Source organism: Kryptolebias marmoratus, linkage group LG11 (genome assembly GCF_001649575.2).
Source record: "Kryptolebias marmoratus isolate JLee-2015 linkage group LG11, ASM164957v2, whole genome shotgun sequence".
NCBI classification, from domain to species: Eukaryota; Metazoa; Chordata; class Actinopteri; order Cyprinodontiformes; family Rivulidae; genus Kryptolebias; species Kryptolebias marmoratus.
The window spans coordinates 18,724,322-18,749,224 of record NC_051440.1 but is presented as its reverse complement, the minus strand read 5'-3'; the positions used below and the strand labels follow the sequence as shown (position 1 = coordinate 18,749,224).

The window sequence follows — 24,903 nt, the reverse complement described above, 5'->3', positions numbered from 1 at the left end:
GAATGTAACAAATGTTTGAATCAAATTCAGAATGGAAAAAAAGCATCTATATCTTCCCTTTCAATTGAAGATTTTGTAGCGCTGATCTGTGTAAAAGCTTTTTAATGAGTAAACAACATGTAAAATTCACAGCATCCATTTTTTGTTATTTTGACTTGCATAAGTAATTACTCCAGAGAGAGCAAGGTAAATGGAGATGGGAGCAAGCCCAAATTTGCTTTTACTTAAGCGTAAAGGTTTATTGGTTGCAGTAAAAGTCAGCATACCTGATAGATGGGATGTTATGTTAAATTTGTAAAACTCTAGTGAGCTATCTGATGATTAAGATGAAGGTGCAGCCTCCAACAAATCTGCGATCTGACCTAGAATGGTTGGGTTATTGGCTGATTTTTGTCAACAATGAGGAGTATGTTTAAAATCTCCTTAAAAACATCTGTGTAAAGGTTTGAATGTAGGTCACTCATAGGTCCTTTGAACATATTTTGTCCTCATATCCCCTCTTCAATTCCTTTCTCTTGTTTATGGTTATTTAAACAGGAGTACAAGAATTGAGAACAGAAGATGAATCAATTCAGTTGTGTCAGAAAAGTGACGTTTCACTTAAGAAATGTCTTGGCCTCAATCACTGTGTGTTTGCAAGTTTTGACTCTGGTGTTTTGCGTTGTGTGATATTTTGTTAGTTGAGTTTTACAACCTGTGTATATCATCTCTTCGGGCTCCACTAAATCAAACAGGATAATTGGAAACATGATAAAGTCAACATCCTAAATCATGAAGTTTACTGACATTGTAAAAAAGCCTTTGTCAATAAAGCGCATCAAGTTTTATTTGTGCTAGAGGACTGACAAAGTCCTCAGTGTAGCTTTCTTTTTGCTTTTAAAACATCTTAATTTTTAACTCCGGCTGTTATTTTTGTCATCAATCCCTTTTTTGATTTGCTGGTCTGGATCAGAAACCGTCAAAGTGGTTTTGTTTGAAAACCTTTGTGAGCCCTGCCTCTTTGTGACTCCCAGTTTTCTGGTGGGAGTTTTGAAGCAGCAGAGGATGCAAGGGAGGGTTTGATTGGTTGCAGGTGTCGAGCTGTTGTGTAAAAACAGTGTCATGGTGGGGATGGTGATGGGAAGTTCTCCGGTCACAAGTTCACATGTTACAAGCATGTATTTAAAAGACAAAATAGATTCTTTAGTGTATTGAACATTTATTATGTGTCTGCACATGAGTAAAAAACAAAAAGCTCAAGCTCTTTCCTCCAAAAAAATGTTTTTGCCTGCAGTTATACTTTAATTTATGCAATTTCTGACCATTTTTCATTTAGTCATTAAGTGTTATTATCTGACGTCTATCTCCAGTCAGAAAAGCCCTTAGTTTAAAGGTAAAATAAAAGTCAGAAGTAACTAAGAGATTTAATGAATGCAGTGAAGCATATTTAAGCCAGTCTTTTCATTTTCCCAGCTAACACAAAATTAGTTCTTAGAGGGCTTTGGTGTAAATGTGCATCTTCACAGCCAAGTTGCAGACAGGTCTTCGTCTCCCCCACTCCTGCTCTCGGACCTCAGATACCCACCCGGAGCTAAAGTTTCTGTTTTGACATCTGTCTATGGCTGGCAAGGGCAGATGTTGTCCATGGCTGTTAAGCTGAAGGACGTTTCAGGCACTCCAAAGTCCAAGAATTAGTTTTCCTATTCCTAATTTCCTTTTTCTTTTCCAGAAGTAAAAGAAGAGGTTATATTCGCTTATAAAAATAGAAGTAACAGTTTTGTGTGTGCCTCTCTTCTCACAACTCAGCAAGCATAACTTTTGTTTTATGTAACAAAACCGACGACCACACCTACTTAAAACATGTAAAGCAAGGAAAGCAACTCGGACAGAGATTCAGAAATGCACAGTAGTAAGAAATCTGATTTATTCCAATGCACCAACTGGTTCAGTCATGAAACCTGCGTAACTGAAACTAATTGAGACCTTATTTGCTTGTAAAATGATGTTACCTTGCTCCTTTTTATTCACAGAAGAAACTGGTTATCTGACTGTTTTGTTATGAGACTGGGACTCAATAAAAGGGAGGAGATTTCAGAGTCTTTCTCGCTGAACAACCTTCCTAAGACCCTCATTATTCAAGTTTATGGCTTTCATAAAAAGTGAAAGGAGAAAATGACATTTTAAACCTCGCTGACAACCAGAGATCGTAGCATAATTAAAAAGGATTCTTATTTGGTGCTTTTAGTTTTTCTTCAGTTATTGAAAGTCAGATGTTTATTGCTTTGGTTTATTTCCCATATCTGCATTTTTATTTATTTTTTTAAATTCGGTTTTCCTGGATCCATTTTTAAAGCATTACAACACAAGCAAAATATAATTTCTCTTTTTTTTTCTTTATCTTCAAGGCTTTGTCAGTACATAGACAGATTTTAAGATGCTCTTAAAGGACCAAAGCATATTAGTTTTGGTGGAAAAGGATTTCTAAATTGTTGTAGGTCTAAAACATACAAAGAGTCACAAACATTTACCTTATTAAGAGTAAAGCAGTCAATTCCTTTTGTTAAGTCTATTGTTTTTCGTGTTCTTGTTCTTGGAAAGTAAATTTTAGCCTGTCCTTGGAAACAAAATCATAATATGAGTCACTTTTCTTCAAAATTAGTCACTAAAAAGAGGTTGCGTGGCTCCCTACCTGAGAGAGTTTTCAAAAATCTTCTGGACCCACACAGTCATGAATGGCCTGCTGGCTGACAGTCATTTAAACTGATTTATAGAAGTTTGGGTTTGAAGGGACGCTAGTAAAGGTGATTGAATTGTATACATATTATTCTCACTCCACATTCCCTTAATGAAGTCCAATTTTCTTTTATCGATGAATAAATCAACAGCAAGGTTGCACCTCTGCTCCACATATTCTCCAGTACTTTGCTGTGGTCTCATAGTTCTTTACCTGTGATCACCTTTTCTGTTCTTTAGCCTTATAGTCCAGTGGTGGTCAACCAGCTAATTCATGATTAGTTCAGGGCAACAGGAAAGCCTTTGCGATCTCCTGATAGGCTGAGTTTTTGAGCCCTCTGTAATGAAGCTAACATTAAATGGGGCTAAACTTCATTCTTAATGCTATTATGCAATCAAATCAAGATTTTCACATTTCCCCATGTCAACAGACTTTTATGCTCTTAAAAAGACCCTGCAAGCATTCGTTACCTGATCGTTTAATGTGTTTGTTTCCGTAACAATCACTTTATTGTTGATGAAATGTAATCTACAAGCAGAATCATTTTGGCCTCATTAAACCTTCTCTTGATAGAAGATTGTAATTATTTTTTGTTTTCGCATCATTGCCAACAAGCCTAATGATGATTATATCCTATTAGTAGAATGAGAGGTAATTATCATCAGTTCTTACAGAATTACCTAATTGTGCTCAATAGTCTATTATATGACTTTTCAGCCTAATTATACAGTCATCGTAATCTAAAACAGCAAACCAATAGGTTTTTCTAATAGCAAAAAGTACTTCAACACAAAACTGGAAACTATATTTTGTGAAGGTGATTTAAGCCTGTTTCTTATTATTTTCTTCTGACTCCTGCCTTAATGCCAAGTTTGACAGCTTCACACCCAAGGAATGGAGGCAAGTTGTTCTGTCAAAGAAAGTCATGGGACAGGATGTGGAGCCGAGGAGTTCCTGTGTAATCGCAGCATAGATCTCACACATCGTTCCAACTCCATAAATGCTTTAGTGAACCTCTGTGTTCTTCTCCTCACAGCTGAGAATGCAAACTGCTCTCAAAAGGAGGGTGAGACACTAATTGAGTGAGACAAGTGTTTGCAATCTTGAATGTCAACCTTAGCGTCCCCTAAACTCCAGTAATCGTCCGCTTCGATGCACCAGTTGGACTCTTTGGAAACACCATTGTGCCTGAGTTTGCCCTCTTCCAGATGGGTTGCAGAGAGATGAGGACTTGGCAGCGTTTGTGTTTGATGCTTGATAGAAAAGTGTGACAGAGGGGAGATAACCATGCATCTGAAGAAGCATTTAAGCAGCTGGTTCAGGATTTTCTCTCTGTATTTTCTCTGAGCTGTCTTATTGAACTCTTTACATGGTTTTAAATCTTTAAAAATTAATGTCTCTTGTTGCATTATGGTAATGCACTGTTAAAGGCTAAATGCTGAGATATAGATCAATATTATTAATCTCTGTTGACAAAATGTGCATATTTGTGAAGTCATAAAACTGTTAAAGCGGGTGGGTGAATCCGGACTGTCTCTGTGCAGCTGTTTCTGTGTTAATACAAAACTAAGCAGCTGTTGGCAGACACTACTCTTGGAAGGAAAGCAAAAAAAAGTATTTCTCAACACGCTGAAGTATTCCTTAACTGTCAGATTACTGTTTACACCAACCCTCCGGGGTAATGTTCCTAATGGTCGTGTTTTATGGCTCACCAAACTCTGTGATTCATCTGAACCAGTTATAATAGTTCTCAGCTTTATCAAGAGGCCGACCCTGTCTGCCCCCCCCCGATCTAATCTGATCATGAAGTGTCCTTGTTGTGTGATCTGATGAGTCACAGACATTTTTCACTAATAGCTTCCATCAGACTGAGTGGGGCTGGCACCTTATGGTGATGAGGCAGCAGAATTTGTGGTGACACTGGAGAAGTGCCGCCCTGGTGAAATCAGGCTGAACCTTTGAGAGCCATCACCACCTCAGAACTTCAAAGCAACACTTGGACCAAGGGGGTTGTGAGACAGTGTGGGACCTTGGGATTAGGGCAACAAACATCGTCTGCAATTGAGGTTTGTGAGGTTTGGGTTTTTTTGCAGCGGGTTTGCATATTCACCCCTTCAATTTTTATCATCTGGTGAGCATGTCCTAGTCAGTTCCTGAACCAAGCACAGCTGGAACAAGTCTTAGCAGAGGCAGAGACCTCACAAAACAAAATACATATGGAACCTGCAAGACTTAAGACTTGTGTTTTTTGTTTTAGGCCACAAAAGGATATAAATGAGACCATGATGTTAGCTCTTGTAGGAATGCTCTGCTTCAAAACATTAAAACCCACCTCAGTGAAGCTTATTGTTGTGAAGCTTTGGGCCACACTGAAGGGCTGTAGCGCTGTCTCTGACCTCCTTCTAATTAAAACGAACATGCACAGGGATGAGTGAATATTTCCCTCGATCTGTCTTTCTGTGTGTTTGAGTTGACAGGATAATTGCATGCTAATTTGTGTGTCTGTTGTCATAAAGGAGTTATGCGTTTTAAATTAACAGCAGTGCTTTGCTAATCTCGGAGCATCTCTCTGTCTATGTTTCAGAGTCTATCTTTAAGAATTGCTTAAAAAAACAAAAAAACTATAGGAATGCCCAACAATAATCCTGCTGCATGCCACTTCTCTGTAATTAGTTCATCAAAACCACAGGACTTCGATGCTGCTTTCCTGACTTTCAACAATGTGAGAGATTAGGGTCATCCAGCAAAGTCTAACCATCCTCTGCTAGTTTCTTTTTTTCTCAAATATGAAAATATAATTTAAGTCCCACTAACCCAACTGAATAGGGTATTGTGTCATGGAACCCTGAAACATCTGATTCATTTGATTTAATAGATCATAAAGTTCCTTTTTAGTTTCGTACGACAAACAGTTGTGGTCTTGTTCTGAAAATTCTGTTGTATGTAATGTCAGAACGTTTATTTCCACCCAGAAATGGATCATATTTTTGTGAAAATCTAGTTGGAATGGTGATAGAGTTGGACCACTGCGTAATATCTTCTCCAGCACATCTACAGATTCTCAGTGGGGTTAATATCTGGACTTGGTGATTGCCTATCCATGTGTGAAAAGTCTTGTGCTCCCCTATCCACTCTTTCGCAATTTTAGCCCAATAAACTCTGACATTAATCCAATGTGAAATGGTTCTGTAAACATCTGACATGGTCGTTTAAGAATGAAAAGTTGCTTACAGCATCAGTTAGGCCAAATAACGGCCGTACTTTTTCAGTGAAAGGCGTTTACCTAAATTTTATTTGTTTATTTGTCAAAACCAAATGGTAAGTTGTTTTGCTGTTATTTAGACACTCCTGCTACACTTTCATATTGGGAAGTTCATCGTGTTTTCAGTCACGACAAATTAAAATCTTTTACATTTCTGCGTCTTTACGGCCTAATCAGATGGAATGGTGGTGTGGTTATAGGTGCCAATAATATGTCAACAGTCTGCTTTGTGAATTGACTATTTAGTGGAAAAGTAGAGTGTAAAGAGTGATGTCTTTCTGGGAATATGGCACCATTTGTGTGTCTTTGTGTTGCCTGATGGATGAATTGTGAGTACCAGTGAATGTCGTTGCACATTTTGTTCTCAAAAAAAGAATTCTGATTGTCTTTGGCGCCACCTTTTGAATGGGAAGTTTATCATGGCACATGCACAGTTGGTGTGGACAGCCTACACAATCACAAAATTTGGGTGTACACTCTATGACTGTCATGAAGGACCCTTGCAATATTTTCGTGAAAGGTCTCATGGTTTACCTAATGTAAGCTACCATTTTAACTCACTAAAAAAACAAGTTTGTCAGTCATATTTGTGAGTGCAATCTCTTTTTTCTTTTATTGTCCTAGGTGCTACGTGGAGCTCAGCTGATAGCTGTTGCCTCAGCAGATGGAGCGACCACAGCAGTGGAGGGCTCTTCCCTCCCACCTGACATCCAAGTGCAGTATGTCCAACTAGCTCCTGTTGCAGATCACGCAGCCGCCGTTCAGGTAAACCAACACATTAAACAAAAGGGAGGCATTTAAAGTGCCAAAAGATGAAACATCTGATAAATAAGGAGTGATGCTAACAATTTATGTACTGTACATTTCACTTATTAAGTAATTATTACTTTCATCTTTGCTTCAGGTTATTAGTTTGTTTTAGTTTGTTGTGGAAAGGTTTTAAAAAAATGAATGAGAGCTATTAAGTTACTTCTGCAGCCGATCACAAGTACATTGTTGTTTCAAACAGACAGGAACCAATGACAATATGCCACATTACCTTGAGCTAAAAGGCATGACATCCAAATGAGATTTGATGGAACTGGTTGTACTTATCATACAAATCAGTTCTGTATAAACTGCCTGAAATAATTTACTTTTATTTTATCTTTGAAGTTCTGTAGCAAAGTGTTTTACAACACATTTCATAATGGTTTGTTGATTTTTTGCCTTTCTAAATATTGGACATGTGGGGACTAATTGGTCTCCTTTCTACTCGTGTAGGCATTACATTTGAAGAGTGATTAGTTCTGCTTAAAGAAATAAGACAAAATAAGAAGTCTGTAGTTTTCTTCTAATGCTTTTGTGCTTTAACCAATCAAATGACAATATGCATTTTGTATTTTTTAAAGCAGTTACTTTAATGTTAAAAAGAAAATTAACTGTAATTTTATTAATGCAGCTAGACTAGTTTCTGTTCCAAGTTTGCTGTAGTGCTTTTGGTTTTTTTTTCTTAAATAAAATACCTTTAGATTTCCGTCTTTATGGCAGGTTGACAAGCAGTAATTAAACTTAAAGAGGTACTCAGTCTCATGGAATAATACCAGGAGAAAAGTAGTAGTTAGTTTAATGCCTAAAATCCCTCGTTGAGCAACAGCTACATGTTGAATCAGGATGGTGTGCAGGCACATGGCATGCTGGCCTTTGAAGTGGTCATTTAAACTCTGCAAGGGATTTAAAACAACAGCTCGCTCCCATTGTTCTTTCTTCTTTTGTTTTCCATAAATATGTCAATTGTAACATTTCATTTTCTCCTTACTGCTTCTTTCCTTTAAGTATATATGCTAAAATGGGCACCTTTAAGTTCTTAGACAAGTGTTTGTTGTTTTGTTATAACACAAACAAAGCTAAAACCTTGAGATGATTTATGCTTATTTGAAATGCCAGCCCAGTCCAATAAGGATCTCAAAGCGGACCTTGTAAGGTGACCAAGTCATAGTCACCTCCCTTTCAGACATGCAGACAACAAATATGCTGACCAGCCATGCAGCTGTTTTTGAAATTTCCTTGTAAAGACGTCCTGCACCCAGTCCACATGACCCCGTTTTGTTATCTTTTTGTTGACAATAGTTGGCTAGGTAATTGATTTCCTGCCTGTGCGAGTGGGGAGACTACTGATCATTCTGTTTTGGGTGTGGATCAGACAAACTGATAACCCTCAAATGAATTCTAATTGTGTATTCATGAATGTACACAAAGACCGTCACCCTATGTACTGTCGTCCAAGATCTGCACTCCATGCTGTTTGGTGCAATCAAACTGTTTGTTTACACAACTGATTTGTTTGAATGAACTTTTAGGTTTAAAAAGACTCCCCCCCATCTAATGTTGGATTGTCTTCAGATCTCTGCAGAACTTGTTTAATCAGTCATCAGTGTGCTGCTCAGTGTAGATGGAGGTTTAGTAAGGCCATGTGGATGTGCTTGTTGACAGAAATACAACACTTGATATCAAAGTGTTTATTATCTAAATGAGATGTAACCGTACAGGAATAAGATCCAAAATCATAAAGGATGTTATAAAATGCATTTTATGTGCTCAATTAGATGTTCCTCACAAATAATAAAGTAAACAACATAAAGAATCCTGTGTTTGGTACATTATCACAGTTGGGTTTTTATATCCTGGATTCTATTTATTGTTGGTCAAAGTTGAGAAAAAGGTTAGTGTTGTTTTTTTTGTTCAACCCTTTTGAGTAATGTTAAATCAATAGACAGGCTCTCATCAGTTTCCAGACATGTGGCAGCATTTATACAGCTTCCTGAAAAATGACTCTGTCTGATGTATTTATTTGCCTCTACATTTTCCTTTCTTTTTATCTAATTGTTTCCACTACAACGGTAAGCTAGGAGCTAACACAGAGCGACATTTTTTGCATGCCAAGGGCCGTTTGTGCAAGCAAGCGATGTTCTAAATTTGGATGCAGGCTTTATCATCCATTTACAATAAAAAGTTCATTTTTTACAGAAAGGTCTGGAAGAAAAAGATCAAAACAACAGTACGGCTCATCCAGTTATATAAAGATTGGTTTCAAACTTGTGGAAAAATAATACTCCGAAATATTGTCCTAGCAGATGGTGACTGACAGTTGCTCCAGATGAATCGGACCAACCAGATAATTGCAGATGACTTCTTTTTAACCAAACCAAACAACTTAGATATACGATTTCAGTCTCTGTTTTAGTCCCTTCATGTCAAGTTACTTACTATAATAAACAACACGGAACTTGGCTCTTTTAAAGCCTGTTCTTGCAGTGTGTTTCAGCCACATAAGTTAGATTTTGCGTACTGCAAAGCAGCTGTGTCGTGACGCTGGGCTGGAGGGAGGATTAAATGCTGCAGGTGTCTTTGAGGAAACTTTTGGCGTGTGTTCAAGGAAGGAGTGAGTCACACTTCATGGTCAACATCCAGCACTGAGTCATGAACCTCTCCTCTTTTAAGGGTCTTGATTTTTTTTTTTTTATCCACTCACTACGTTGCTCTTTCTGACACCGAGAATAAAACTGGGCAGAAAGTATTACAAAAAAAGGTCTTGAATTTTTTAAAGTCTCCCTCAACTTGTCACTTTGCTTCCACTCTAATTCTTTTCACTGTCTACCGTCTTTTTCTTTTTTTTTCAGACATATTTTTTTCTCTGATCTCTCGTCATTCCTCTGCTCCTCCCGTCTTTAGTTCATTCTCTTTGATTATCTCCCACGGTGGGACAGGGGCAAAGACCGAGCCATGGTTTGATTCCCTCACAGGAAACAACTTTTATCTGTGTTGCAGCACAAAAAGTTAAAAAAACTGGGTATAGAGATGTTTAAAACTGTGTTTTTATCAGCCGTCTTTTTATTACACTTTGTTTGAAAGCTGAGGATAATAATTTCTGAAGTTATGCAAGTGGAGTCATTGTTCATTTATGCTGAATATAAGCTCTGCCGCTTAAAAATGTCATACATTGCGTCTCAGTTTTATCGCTAAATAAATAATTACACAATCCAACATGTCATGGGTTGTTCATCGCAGATTCTGTTTACCTTATTTTAAGACCAGTTTATTTTTCATAATGTCCTGATCCATTTTGCCTTAGATTTGACAAGGGCAATGATTTCATTTTTCCATAATTGTATATACTGCTACTAATAATAATGTCATGAGCAATGATGTTTCCTCATAACATCACTTTTTTTTCTTTTTCTTTTGTAGTTTTTTGCTTGTGATAATCTAAATGGTGTATCTTACTTTCAGCACGTAGAAAACCCTGCCCATTTTTCCCAAAAGAAAGCTTAAATGTGAACTCATCTGACCACAGAACATGTGTCCACCATCTCCATGTCCATCTGAGATGAGCTCATTCCCGGAGAACTCCAAGTTTGCGTTCCATTATTTTATGTCTTCTTCGTTTTTTAAAACAAGTTATTTATTTCTTTGTAAAGCAGTGAACGATGTTGGATGACAGTGGTTCTCGGGCTCAGATAACTGCATTGATCAGTGACATAAAGCTTTCTCATGCACTGCTGCCTGAAGACTCAAAGGTGTTTTGCATCCAACACTGGTTTCCAGCTTTGACCTTTACACGATGAGACGTTCACAGACTTTCTGAACCTTTTTTTCTGTATCACGCAGTTCGATGTTGAAAGACTGAAGTTCTGTGTTTGACTGTGTTGAAATTTGTCTTATTAATTATTCATGAATTGATTGATGAATCTCTGATGGAGTTTGGTAACAATTCCCCCAGCTTGGAAGAACTCAACCTCTTGTGAAATCTTTCTGTCTTTGTTTGTTTCTGTCTCGACTTTTCTTGTTCGTCTTGCTGACATCTAGATTTGTGTGACGTTCAAATGCAGCAGTGTGGATTCGTTAAATAAAAGATTCGATGTAAATAACAAAGTGCAGAATGGGGTTAGTTACATTATAGAAACCTCCCAAAGTTTTCTGAAAGGAGTTTTCTTTTTAGGGTTAAGGTTTATTTTAGCTTTATGACAAAAACAGGACATTTTATTGAAGTGGCCATCTTAAGGAGAGGATTAGATGAACATAAAACCGCCAGGAGCATATTTACACAGTGTCAAGTTTGGTTTTTCTACTAATTTAAACAGAAAGGTCACCTCCAGTTTATATTTCTATTTCTCATCAGTACTGTTATGTATTTGTGTATTTGATTTTGTTGCATGTTTAGAAACATCACATCGTCACTTAGGTAGATGATACATGGATAATGACTGTACAGAGATAATGGGTATTAAAACAAGTGCATTTATTATAAATGTGTCTAATATGTTTAGGTAGTCTACAAACAGTATTCATGGTAATAAAGACAGCCAGCTTTAGATTACATTTATTGTCATTTTTTAGATAGAACATCAACAATTATGACCCATTCCACAGCAGAAGCTACCAGCAGTCTATTCCTGGCAGCAGAAGCAAAACGTCTTTGTTATCCGACATTACTTGCTTACAAAGAAAGTTTATACCTAATTTGTCCAACGACCATGATTTTATTTAAAGACTGATAGAGTCGATTGTTTTAGTTTGATAGAATATAAATAGTTTCTATGTGAAACTGGTGCAAAAAGCAAATATAGAATTTCGAAATAATTGCGCTTTAATCGCTTGATATGATCTTGGTTTTTTTTTTCCAGAAGCCAGGGGGCGTGAACTAAAAACTAAGACTTATCCAATTGAGTTCTATTTAACAAAAGACCAGCATATTCACTGCTGGTATCGTCATAACGCAGCAGGTCACATGAAAACAATCGAATGGCAGATAAATATGTTTATTTGAATACAGTTGGACTTTACTTTTAAAAACAGGTCATGGTTACTCAGGTCCAATCTTGTTAAAGCTGGCAGCAAGATTAAATACTGAATGCTTCATATGTAAGATTTCAGTGTATTCCCAATCATTAAGTCTTTTCCCTTTTTCATAGGCGACTGAACTGGCTCCAACCTTACAGGCCGAGATGGAGGTGAAAGAAGCCATTCATGGCGCCATCCACGGAGACAACGGCGAGGTTGTCCAGATCGTCACCTCTGTGGCCACCTGAGAGCCTCCTGGATCCAACACAGATCTGAACCGTGTAGGATGGCCTGACGAGTCTCAGTGGAACAGTCTGACGAGCAGTCAAGTTCGAAAATCCCTTTAGGTCACTGTTGAAACAGAGGGAAGAGGTGTTCTTATCCGTTTTCTTTTGCAAACTGCTCAATTTAACGTCAACCAGTAAATATTGTGTCTCAGTGAGGCAATGTTTACAGAAGAAAGTGATGGACCCACTGCAGGAAATGAAAGAAGGTTGCTGGTTGCTGGTTGCGCGGAACACCTAGCTTCACTTAATCAGCCCAGCTGCTTGTTCACATCAGCTTTGAGGAATGATTCACAAATGACATTTGGATTGAGGGTCATTGACTAACACAGAAACTCCAGTAAGGGTTTGTAAAACCCCGTATATCCACCTCAGATTACCAGCACTTTTCTCATTCTCATAATTTCTGGTCACAGTGCACGGCAGTGGAAAGTGGATTTAGATAAGAACAGCTAATCTTGTTTGTATTGCATTAGAATGCTTGTCAATCATCATGATTCAGTCCATATTGTGTTCCAGCTTTGAACCCCGCGTTTCTTTTTCTTTGTTCAGCTTGTTTTTATATTTCCTCACCCTCTTCTTTTGTTTTATTTGTTTAATTTATGTAATTGTAACATGAAGAAAATGTCGAGAAGCTTTAATTTAGGAGAAACCATGAAGAGAAGCGATGGTGCCAGTGGTAGACAGTACAAGATGCTTGTAGGCTGTCAGGGAAACCTTAAAGTTGTTTATTTCCCTCAGTTTTGTCTGTATGACAGCACCATTTTTGTGAATAAAACATGTTTGTGGTTCCTATAAAAATGTGCTTTTATTTTGGTTCCTTTCTGGACTGCCTCTTAATTTCCACCAACCTTGGTCATGAATTTGGCTTCAAAGTTTTCTGTGACATGACTTCTCTTTGATTCTCTCCTAAGAGACAATTGAAGTGACTCAGAAATGATAGCTTTGGTTTGAGGGTCCTGAGGTTTCATGTTGAGCTAATTTATTCTCTGGTTTTGAAGTAAATATGTATCACGATGACTTCAGTAACCATAACAATAGGCTACCGTATTGTCCACACCCACGGCAGAACCTGCAGCAAAAATTAGTTCCCTATTTTTTCTTTAAATGTAATTAATATGTTGTCCCCATTATTGTTTACGGATTGAAATGGCAATTCTTAAACCCCATTTTTTGTCTATTGCATGGCTACAGTTTTGTTTTAGTTCTAAAAGATGCAAAACATGGCGTAGTGTTAGACTGATGCTTCACAAATATTAAAAATGTCTGCAGCTTGACCCAAAAGAGATAAGCAGAACACTCAGAGGCTCTTTAAGTTGGTTTGGGTTCGTTTCCCATGCTCAGTGTGATGTAATAGTGTATTTTGGACTGAGGATAAGAACCAGTTGACAAAATGAACTTGATAAAAACAACTTCTCTGTTCTTGGCTGCTGCTGCTTGTTTCTTTTGAGTCTGTGTCGTTGCTGTCTTTGACTCCTTTTAAATGGCCTCTTCGTCTTGTATTTTCCCTCACTGCCTCTCCTATGTTTTTCTCCACTCCCATTGAACTGGTGTTTTCTTCTTTCTCCCTTTTGGAAGCCCCGTTAAAGTCCATTTACTCCCTTTTAAAATTGTACACAGAGTCAGACTAATATTTCACTGGATACTCCACTGGGTCTCTCGCTTGCCATCACCAAGTTCAAATGTTGTTACCCTGCCAGCAAGCCCTCCATTAAATCCTAGCCTTTGAAGGGAAGAGACCCAGCTCTTCTTTTTAATTTATTTTTTTTTTGTTTTTGTTTTTTTTACAACCCTGGGCTCAATCCAAAAGCAAGAGTGGTTACCATGGCAATAGTCCCTGTAAGATAACCTGCTGGAAATGGGAATGACTGATAGATGGAAAGATGAGATCATCTGGAGGCAGAATATGTTTGGAGAGAAGGAGCAGAGTGACGGACCAAGACCGAACAGGTTATCCTTCCCTTCCTTCCCAGACGCTCTCATGGCGTCTCACATACCGATCTCTTGCACTTCACCTGCGTGCCTGCTCAAACTTTTAACAAGGTTGGAGGAGTTACCCCAGGATGTGCGAACATGTTTGTCTCTGAGGACTATAAATCAGAAACTGTTATTTTTATGGAAACAAATCTCCTCAGAGCTATTGTCTTGTGTGTTTCAGGTCAGCAGATTCCACCCGTGCTGTGGTATTGCAGTATACGTGCCTCATGAGTAAAGCATGAAATCTTGGCCTTTACAAACACCCCAGTCTCTTGGTTGTGTTCCATTAGCACATGAAAAGTGCATCAATTTTTTTTGGTAGGTGTGTTTTTTGCTGTTTTATGAAAATAAACAGCATCGGTTCTGGATCAAGGATTGGGCAACATAACTGCTGCTGCCTGTGTCACTTGAGCCAAACAACCCAAACCCTAAAAACTGTTGCTACAGTCAATAGTAATAAACTGCACTTGTAGTTACTTAAGAAAAAGAGCTGTTCAAGCATTGGTAAAGAATAGTGATTCATGCATAAGCAAAATATATGTTCCAAAGATGTCATCTGTAGCCCTAGGAACCCTAAATTAATTCATCAGTGTTTCAAGATGGAAAACTCCATTCAAATCAGGACAGAACTTGTGTTAATCAATAAATGAATACAACTTAACTTGCTCTTAAATGTGATTTTATTCCTCACAATACAGAGCTTTTTTAATAAGATGTGATAAAATGGCAATAGGCTGCTCAAACTAATTTCACCACAGGTCAGTGCAAAGCTTCAGCTGAGTTAGGGATTTAAAAAGAGGATCTTAAGGTTTGGACCATTGAATAGCTTCACAGCTGCTGATTTCAGATGTCAGAATATGGATAGTTTTTATTCCAATCAACCCATTCAGTGGCCCATTGTACCCTTTTTCTCTTCTGACGAGATTAATTCTGAGGAAAAGTGGGGAATGTCTCTACTGGAAGAGAATGTACCAGAGTTGGGGTGCAGTACGGGTGAAGGGTTTAAATCTCAGAGGGAGCGAAGTGCTGGGATGAAAATAGGATTGGAGAGCCAGGAGGAGAAGGTTTAATTCAGTGCTGTAATGAACAGGAAGCTGTACGGCAGGAGTTATTCAGGAGTGAAAGACGTGTCGATAGGTGGAGTTCTGGTCCAGGTGGAGTTGAGATGATCAATGTGAGGAGTATCAAGTGCATGGATGAAAGTAGCAGGACTGGTTGGTGAGAGGTAAGCAGACTGTTGATAGTGCATAGATGAAAGTAAGTCTACCACGTAAATATCAATGTTTTTTTAAAAACAAAATGTGCTTTTAAGTATGACTCATATAGGGACTGGAAATTTCTATTTCCTATGAACTGAATGCCGTCGGAGAGGTGTGATGTGAGTGATATTTTTTTGGCAGGACCAATGAAAGAGACATATAGGAGATTATTAAAAGCAGCAGTCACATATAGAAGGATGAGCATGGTCTGCTGCCATCGAGCTGCTTTAACGACATGGAGGTGGTAAAAATGGCATAAAAATAGAGTCATCCTTCATTAGACTGGCTGATTGTGAACTTGTGCAGCTACAGTTTCTTCCTCTGAGAGTTCAAAAGCAAATGGGAATTATGCAGAAATGATTTAGATCATTAGGTTTTGTTTTAGGTTTCGCCAGCATTGGAGTTATTATGTGGGAGTGTCCTAAAATAAAAAAAGGGAACAAGAGCAAAAATCATGGAAAAACTAATGGTATAGAAAGAGAGAGGGCAGGTGGAGGATTTTTCTAAATGGGAGGAAAATGTAATGAGCTGGTGCATGATTTGGAGTTTAGTATAAGATGAAATATTTTAGATATCAGGATATAAATGTTTCATGACTGGAAATTAAGGTGGTCAATTAGAATAAGTCCTTGAAGATGGCACCTAAAACTAAACCATACCCACCACCCCTAACAGGATGTGATGGGGTCTCTGCACCAAAGGTTAGAGTTTTTAATTACCTGACACCAAGGGCAATAATGTTTTTGCCTGTGTGTGTGTAATGATCCACTGGACTCTCAGAAAGTAATCATAAGATGTGCATCTGCAATTGGTTAACCTTTAGAGTCAATCCCATTCAAGATGGCCACCACATCTATGTGGCCTTGGCCAACACAAAAATGGCTGTAGGTCAGTTTTACAGATGTTGAGCTAAAGTTTAATGTGGTAGTAACAGAGTCGCCCTCTGACAGCCAGCAGGGCGATGTGCATTTCTGTATGGAATGCCAGGCCTTTAACTTCTTCACTTCCTGTTATTCCACATGTTTTGTAAAGGTTTTTTTTTCTGTTCTAAAACGTGCTGTGATTAGCAGCCCGTTTCCCTAAAGCTGAATAGTTTCTAAGGTGATCTGTAACACAATAGCCTAAACATTTGCACAAATCGTCTGTTTCCTCCTCATTGCCTCTCCTTATGGTCAGTGACCTTGACATTAAAGCGACCCCGGGGGCTTTTAGATGGGATGCGCACGCGCTGGACGCTGGTGACAAACACATCTGGCTGGGTTAGGGCGCGCGCGCGTTTTGCAGTGCGCTCCTCAAGTTTGTTTTCTAGGCCATCCAGAGGCACACGGATGATAAGTCGGTCGGACAGCGGAGGGAATCCCTCTGCTCGTGGAGCGGCAGTAAAACCGCGAGGAGGCTGAGCGGAGTCCAGCTGAGGCTGCCTGGATGGGAGGACCTCCTCCAGTTTGGGGACCAGATGTTTTGCAGGCAGGGGGGGAGCAAACATCAGGAAAAACGGCCGCAAAAACTCCACCGACTTTTCCAAAACAAACTTCAGGCTCGCTGCTCGGAGTTTTTAAATTCGTCTCAGTGTTTTATTTTATTTTTTTTATCGTCTGTGGTAAGTTGGATCTGTGTTGTTGACTGATGTGTTCAGAACGTCGCTGTCCGGAGTTTGAACCTCCTCACGTGACGCTGCGAGGAGGTGACAGCTTCTCTCATGGCGGACAGATGCTGTCTCTGATTTGCGTCTCTGCTGGTTTTCACTCCTTTCTTTCATGCTGTGAATTCTTATTTGAACGCGGGTAATAATGTACCCCCCGCGTGACTACAGGTGAGAGCAGGTGCGTCGCATTGAGGAGCATTTACTTCAAAACGTAACAGTATTGGAAACCGAGCATCCCTTGAAGAAATGCATATCGCCCGCTGCCTTTCATGCCAGAGCTTTTTGAACTGAGATCTCCTTCTGTTGAAAAATGAGGTTTGGTGAAACCTTTAAAATAAGATTGTCATGCAATATCGCGAGATCTCACACTCAGAATGACTCTCAGCTACTACCACATCAGATCTGCTCAATATCTGTCAAACCGACTATCTTACAGCCATTTTTATGTAGGCTAACCTGGGTCTGGCTGTGGCGACCATCTCAAATTGGATTGACTCCAAATGTTTATCAGTTGCAGATGAACATCTATGGATTACTTTCTGAAAGTCTGATTAAAATCCAGCCAGTGGTTTATGATATATTTTGCAAACAGACTAATAGGGTTGACTCTAACAGTTATTGTTAAAGTTTTTAGCAAAGATCTTGTACAATGTTTAGCGCTTGCAGTATGTGTTGGTATAAGTCTCAGCCACGGCCACACATAACTTTAGCTCAGCAGCTATAAATTTGACTGAATTATAGCCATTTTTTGTGTTTTCTACTGTTAATTGAGTGTGGCAGCCATCTTGAATTAGATTGGCTCCAAAAGTGAAGGAATTATAGAGGTACATCCAACAATTACTTTTTGAAAGTCTTGTGCTTCATTAGATGTTTTGCTAACAGACATTTGACTCTAAATAGTTTATGGTAAAGTTTTAAACAAACATCTGTTAGAGCTGAAGGTGTGATAAGGTTCAGTCTCAGCTACTACCACACAACCTTTTAGGTCAATATATTTAAAGTTGGCTGGAGTACAGACAATTTTATTTTGAAGGTCAGTTGGTTGTGGCAGCCATCTTGAAATAGGTTGACTCCAAAAGTTAATCAGTTTGCAAAAACATTATTACCTGCCTTTGGCTTTTGGCAGCGGGCGATTAAAAGCACGGTGCTTTACAGCACACCTTCTGTATGAAGGTGTGATTAGAAGGTGATAACAGTGAATTCAAGACAGTTAATCTGTAACTCTAAAATCGTCCCTAGGTGTGAGTGAGAGTGTGAATGGTTGTTTTGTCTCGTTTGTCTCTGGGTGTCCCTGTGATGGACTTGTGACCCGTCCAGGATGTAGCTCGCCTCTCGCACAGTGACCGCTGGAGACAGGCATCGGCTCCTCCGTGATCCTGCACAGAAAAGTGGGTAAAGGAAATAGCTGAATGGACGTCGATTGAATTGAATGTGACAAAATAGATTGTTCGCAAGAAATTGTTTCAAATACCTTAGAGGCCCTAAATCTTACTGGTTCATATTAAGTATCAAAACCAGCGGCATTCCTTCAGCGACTTCTGTGGTCTGTTTGTGTTTTTAAAGCCATAATTGGAACATTTCATTAAGCCAATTATTAGAGAACTTCATACCATTCTGTGTTTTCGTTACTTGATAATGGATAGTGTGCTGGATTTGCAGCCACTGCACTGGAAATGTTGCTGATGTCAAGTCATGGAAAAATCCAAAATGATATCTTTTTGCGATCAGGGTTGAAAATATAACTTCCCTTTGAGAGGCATGCTGACAGGTCAGGGAAGGAAATGACTGCATCCCACAGTATGTTTTAGTTCACACTTTGTGAATTTTAACAAGTCAGAATAGAGCTTTGTTTGCAGAGACATTAGGGACGCGGTGAGGTCGTCCAGTTTGGGCTGGGGCCAACTCTTTATTCCATGGGAGAACGACTTCTTGTTTGTTAACGCCAGCAAGCTCTCACGTGATGAAAGGAAACTCTAGAAATATGCTTTTCATTAAGAAGTGCAAGTATTCTGAGAGAGAGAGAGACGCTGCGTTTGATTTACCTCATCTTATCTTTGTTATGGTTCCAAATATGATCATGCCAGATGTGGCATGCAGTATAAGGCTTTTGTCTGGAGCCATAAATGGTTGATATCTCCGAGCATGTTTTGCTGCGGTCCAGCCGTACCAGAAGGTCAGCCCAGGAAAACAGGGACTCGGGGGTTTCTGTAGATGTAGAACACATTGTCTGACACTGCATCCCACCACTTCTGGTTATATTCACACATCAGCCCATCAGGATTCCCACAGTGTCACTCTGTGTGAGTAAGTATGTGATTTTAAGAGGCGCATATGTTTGTTTATATGCAAAAGGGACTTACAGTACGTTTTCCAAGTATTAATGGGGCTTTATAAAGTTAGCAGCTTGTCTTCTTCTGGGATATAGTCAGTTGCTGGCTCATCTAATTTTGGAAAAATGTTTACAGATAATAAAATAGTCTAACATGTCTCAAACTAGAGACTGTAGGCACAAATAGTTGTAATTTCTATACTTTGAGGTATAGGTTGTCTTCTTGGGACCCTTATTTAACTGTAAAATTACAAAGTCATGCCTGATGGAATCACCATATTAATGTTCAATTTTTTTGTGATTTTTCTTGCCACAACGATGGACTGTCTCTGTTATCTTGAGATAACCAGCTTTGTTTTTTCAAGATAAAATGCTCCCTAAAGAAAATGAGCTTTGTTTTCTCCAGATAACGAGATGGTTATGGCGCCAAAATGAGAAGATCTTGTGTTACACCCAATGTCATCATTCGATATAGCTGTCATGACAATTGGAGACGATCTATAACAGCAATGGGTTGATCAGTGATGTATGTTACTTGATGTGACCGTTGACATAGATGGTAAATAGACACAGGACCAGACGCTGGATGTTGAAGCCACAAAGGAAGAGCTCCCCCTAGTGGCTGGCTGCAGTGTAGTTTAAACCTCACCTTTCCATGTAAGCAAATGGGACATTTTCTTGACCTAAATATAAAAAAATACATTCTAGATAAATTGTTTCAGGTGTTGGTTTTTGGAGATTCAAATAGTTTTTATCTTGCTGCTGTATGGCCAAATATGCATTTAAAGAAAGGTGTGTAGGTGGGACTTTTTGTGTCAGTGGTACATCCCTCAGTGCTCAAACTCTGGCTCCAAAAATAAAACATAGAAGTGTCACCCCTAAAAACAGCATTTAGGCTTCAGTTTTGGACACTGGGAGTTAATGGAGTCGCTTCATCTATCTTTATTTATGTGGATGGATGTTGACATTTTTAGCTAGATTCAGCTGCCAGCACGATTGTCCTGATTTCTAATAAAACACACTCCTTTTCTTTAATTGTGATTTTGAAATAGTTTCCAGATATCATGAAAAAAAGCTTTTCTAGCTTAGATAAATATGTTAAACTATTTTCTTAGAATAATTAAATAATTAAACCATTATTATGACTAAAACTTTGTTATCACAAGATAATTAGATAAATGATTAGTTACTGCAAAATAATAATGTGAAAAAAAAAATTCTAATATCTTCTCTTAACTTTCATGCCTGACAACTGAAGGTGTGCAATGCATTAGCATCACGGATTTATCATTATTACTAAAAAGTACAAACAAGAAGTGAAAGAATTGAACAAAATCAGGATTGAAAACATTACAAAGCATTTAAACCCATATGGAGCCACTTTTCTACGTTAAGTTCTTGGTGTGTAGAGATTCAGTACAGGCTACAACAGAATTTCAGCTACAGAAAGCCAAGATACGGAGCAATACACATAATGAATCTGAGTCAGCATGTGAGACTCAAAAACAGAAGAAATTGAGTTTTGGAGTCATCAAGTGATTTCACACAAGAGAGATAATTAAGATAGATTTTTATTGGAGTGAAAGAATGACTAAGAATTGCACACAATATTTGGAAAGCGGAGATAAAGGACAACTAATGTACTTTTTTCAGATTTGGCTAAAACATTATTGAAGGCCCACCAATCCAGTGACAGCAGATGTTTACTTTACAGTCGACAGATGTTTCACTGAGGCAAACTTCTGTTACAACAAATCAGCCATCACTAAATCTCTGTGGATAATGTTTGTCAACTAATTAATATTTCATTTGCATGCTAACAAGTCATTTCACATCCACTGAGGGGAATTTAGTTTTCCGTGGCTGATCAAAGATATATTAGCAAGATTATGTCTTGCTAAAACACAAGACAGAGTGAGAGTGACTCATTAAAATGGTTGATATTTTTACACACACTGCCCTGAACTGGCTTCACATTGTGCCTCTAAATGTTCAGACAGGTGGTTTTGACTGTCAGACAGTTCGCTGATGTTAAGGGTTAAAACTTTCCAAAATAAAATTTAACTATTGCAGTTTATTTTGAACCAAAAGTTGAACAACAGAAAAAGTAGAACAAAAAACAATGGAGAGGTCATCTTTTAAATACGGCTTGTTGAAATGACCTTTCTATGGCAGTCTAAAGCTGCACCCAATGAGCTCTGTGAACACTGAAAATCTTCTTAACAATCTTTAATTTTCCCTTTTGATGACTTGTTTTTTTCTATCTGTTCAGGACCTTTTGTTCAGGGTTTTGTTTGCATTATTATGATATAAGAGGAGACAGAAGTAAAGGGGGAAAGTGGACATGACTCATTGTGTTTTATTGCCTTCCAGCTCTGATGATTATGTCTGCAATCAGTGGTGAAACTTTTTACTGCAAGAATGCACCACTCATCTCGACAATACCAGAAAATTAGGTGAATGTTGTTGTACCCAGCAGTGTCTTGGCATAGCAATGCTCGAACGCAATTTGCGAGTGATAGATAAGATCAGGAAACACCCAAAGGCCATGTTGTCACTGATGAGTAACATGAAGAAGTGAGTGGGTCTGGCAGTTGCTCTCAGAAGGCCCATTGAGAAATCACGTGAGAGCACAACACAATATCAGAGTCAGTCAGTTCGTTGCAAGGGCAAAAACGAACACGAGTCAAATCTTCCAGCCAAAATGATGTTCTCAATGGCTGTGGACTGGTTTTTGTAAATCTACATCTGGAGAAAATGCATTTGATTAGATTGTGTGTTTGTGAAACAGAATATATGAAGATGATTTTCAAAGATTAATGTGGTAATGCTAAACGAGAGGCAAGTCTCTGCAGTACTTCATCACTACTATGGATGTTTGTTGCTGTGTTTATGTGTGCCTTTTGTATGTGTGTGTGGGAGAATTCATAGACAAACTTTCCACCATCTGGTTCAACTTTTCATGATCACATAATCAATTGGTAAAAGATTTTGGTTACAGCTCACAGACACACACACATACACACTCTCTCACAACTGTGTTTCCATCACTTTGCAGGACATTACAATGAATTATCTTCAGTTGCTGGCACATTTAGTCATCCATTAATACAAACCAACTCTAAACCCAAACCTAGCCTAGTCGTTCAGCCAAATTTGAAAGAATTTTGGGACTTCTGTTGTCCACAAAAGTGAGACAGATCCTGACAATGTGTCCAGTACACACATTCTTAAAGATCACAATAAAGATTTCCATTATTAGGTTTCTGGCATACTTAAAAACTAAGTAAACCATTTTGTTTCCCTTTTAAAGCAATTTGTTGAACTCCTCTCTCCCTTCTTGGCTTGACCCATCTCTTTTACTCATTTGTACGATGTTATTAAATTGCAAAAGATGTTTTTCTGAGTCATGCTGATTTATCATGTCGAAGATATTTAATAATTCGTTCAGCCCACTTAGGAGAAGCCTTAGTTTTACTTATTTTACCCCACTGTTTTACATCAGTTTCATGTTTATTAGTACATTTCACACTGTACCACTGTACCATGTAGAGCCTGGCCTGTCTGTAATCATTCATGTTGTCATCTTCTTATCTGCTAGCCAACAGCTTGCTGAACACTGTAAGAGCAAAAACCTCGATGATTAACAGCCCTCCATAAAAGTTTTGATGCAGACACCCTGATATGGAATCAGAGAGTCATAAATCCTTCTGTCAGCTTGTAACTGCTGTCCTCATTTCTAAAATAAAAATATAGGTCACAGTGGTGTTATTGATGTATTATGAGGATCGATTGCTGTCAAATAGATGATAGCAGATGTGTGCTAGAGATGAATGACAAGAGAAAATTACTGAGCTGGCTTCTTCTCTTTGTCCTTTGGTACAAAAACATTCCTAGTTTATAAGGTAAAGTGTGCTACCTGAAGATGAATTGACAGGAACATGACACTGGATTACTAAGAATGTGTGTTTGTTTGACATAGAGTACACCTTGATCCCTTGTCTGTGGTGTTCTACATGAGAAAACTTTTTTTTTTAAATGAAAAGTTTTGTGTTATTTGGCAAAATAGTCTTCAGGCATTCTCATTTATTCATGTTTTGCCTTCACAGATTCTGTCTTATGTTATCTTCTAAAAGGGTTTTAGAGTCTTAATGTACTAATCAACAGTTATTGAGTTCTTTCAAGGTTTTTTCTAATTTTCAGTCCAATTCTAATGATTCACCACTGTCAGATGTATGTTAGGTCACACATCAAACAAAAACAAGCTCTCACTAACATTCGAGCTCATCCAAGTGACACCATAAGTGGGTTGGTTGAGGCCCGGGTTAACAATGACCTCCACGGGTGCTGTTGACAAGCAGGGTGCCGGCAAAACTTGACTACTGTAGGGAGGGAAAACATGCCAGGAGACAGAGGGAGAAGAGATGGTGGTGAGAGGTGAAACTGCATCATTCTTGACCTCAGATGAGGTCAGGTAGGAATCCCCACGGACTATGATGTTTGCAGATGACGTTGGCAGTAACCATGGAAGAATGCCTTGTGTCCGTTTTCTGCCTGGAGGGAGTCATAGACGTTGTAATCTGTGGTGAGAACAGGGAACAGGTGGAAGATAACCTGGAGAAGTGGAGGTATGCACTTGAAAGACTAGGAATGAAAGTCAGCCATATCAAGACAGAGTATGTGTGTGAATGAGAGGGAGACGGGTGGAACAGCGAAACTAGAAGAAGCAGAAGTCTCAAAGGTGCAGGACTTCAAGGACTTTGGGTCGACTGTCCAGGAAAACGGGGAGTGTGGTAAAGAGGTGAAGAAGAGAGTCCGGACAGGATGGAGAAAAGTTTCAGGAGTGATTTGTGACAAAAGGGTGTCTACTATAGTAAGGTGAAAACAGAGTCATAAGGCAAAGGTATTAATTTATCAATCAATCTATGTTTCAACCTTCACTCATGGTCATAATCTATGACAATGGTGTCCAGTCCTGGTCCTCAAGGGTCACTATTCTGAGTGTTTTAGTTGTTTCTCTGCTCTTCAGCAGGTCTTCAAGTTCTGCAGAAGACTGTTAATCACCCGTGCATTTAAATCAGGTGTGTCAAAGCAGAAACATCTAAAACATGCAGGATAGTGGCCCTCAAGGACCAGGATTGGACAACACTGATCTATGGGAAAGAATGAGATCGTAAAAAACAAGGAGCTGAAATGAGTTTCCTTTGAAGAGTTGCTGGACTCGACTTAGGGACAGGGTGAGGAGCTCAGCTATTCAGGAGGAACTATTGAGTCGCTGCTCCTCTGTATTGAGAGGGCCAAGTTAAGGTTGTTTGGGCATTTAATAAAACTTGCCTTCTGGACTCGTCCAGATTAGCTAAAAGTATACAAGGTGCGGGAGGTACAGCACTGCTTCTATAATCCCAGATAAGCAGCTGAAGAAGGAAGAATGGATGAAAGAACTTGGAATATCTTCCTTCAATATATAATGTATCAAGAAAACACCTTGAGGAAAATTGACATAAGCCAGACAAAAGCAGAGACGGCCTAACAAAATAACCTACAGCTACGGATGAACAGTAACAAAATGTGATTTCCTTTCAGAAATACAGAGTAAAATCTAGTAAAAAACTTG

The 24,903-nt window shown here is 38.7% G+C and overlaps 2 protein-coding genes across 4 annotated transcripts in view; both read left to right on the top strand.

Annotated features, from left to right (window-relative positions):
• LOC108239980 (BTG3 associated nuclear protein) overlaps nucleotides 1-12,880 on the top strand; it is a 31,751-nt gene extending 18,871 nt beyond the window's left edge. For both annotated transcript variants that reach the window (XM_017423063.3, XM_017423062.3), the window contains exons 12-13: nucleotides 6,600-6,740; nucleotides 11,927-12,880. In XM_017423063.3, the coding sequence (XP_017278552.1) occupies nucleotides 6,600-6,740; nucleotides 11,927-12,043 (258 nt within the window). In that variant the 3' untranslated portion in view covers nucleotides 12,044-12,880. The remainder of the gene's footprint in view (nucleotides 1-6,599; nucleotides 6,741-11,926) is intronic.
• A 3,918-nt stretch (nucleotides 12,881-16,798) lies between these two features.
• Nucleotides 16,799-24,903, top strand: part of LOC108239959 (zinc finger protein 469) — a 189,709-nt gene continuing 181,604 nt past the window's right edge. For both annotated transcript variants that reach the window (XM_037978066.1, XM_017423023.3), the window contains exon 1: nucleotides 16,799-16,915. The gene's annotated coding sequence lies outside the window, so the exon portion shown is untranslated. The remainder of the gene's footprint in view (nucleotides 16,916-24,903) is intronic.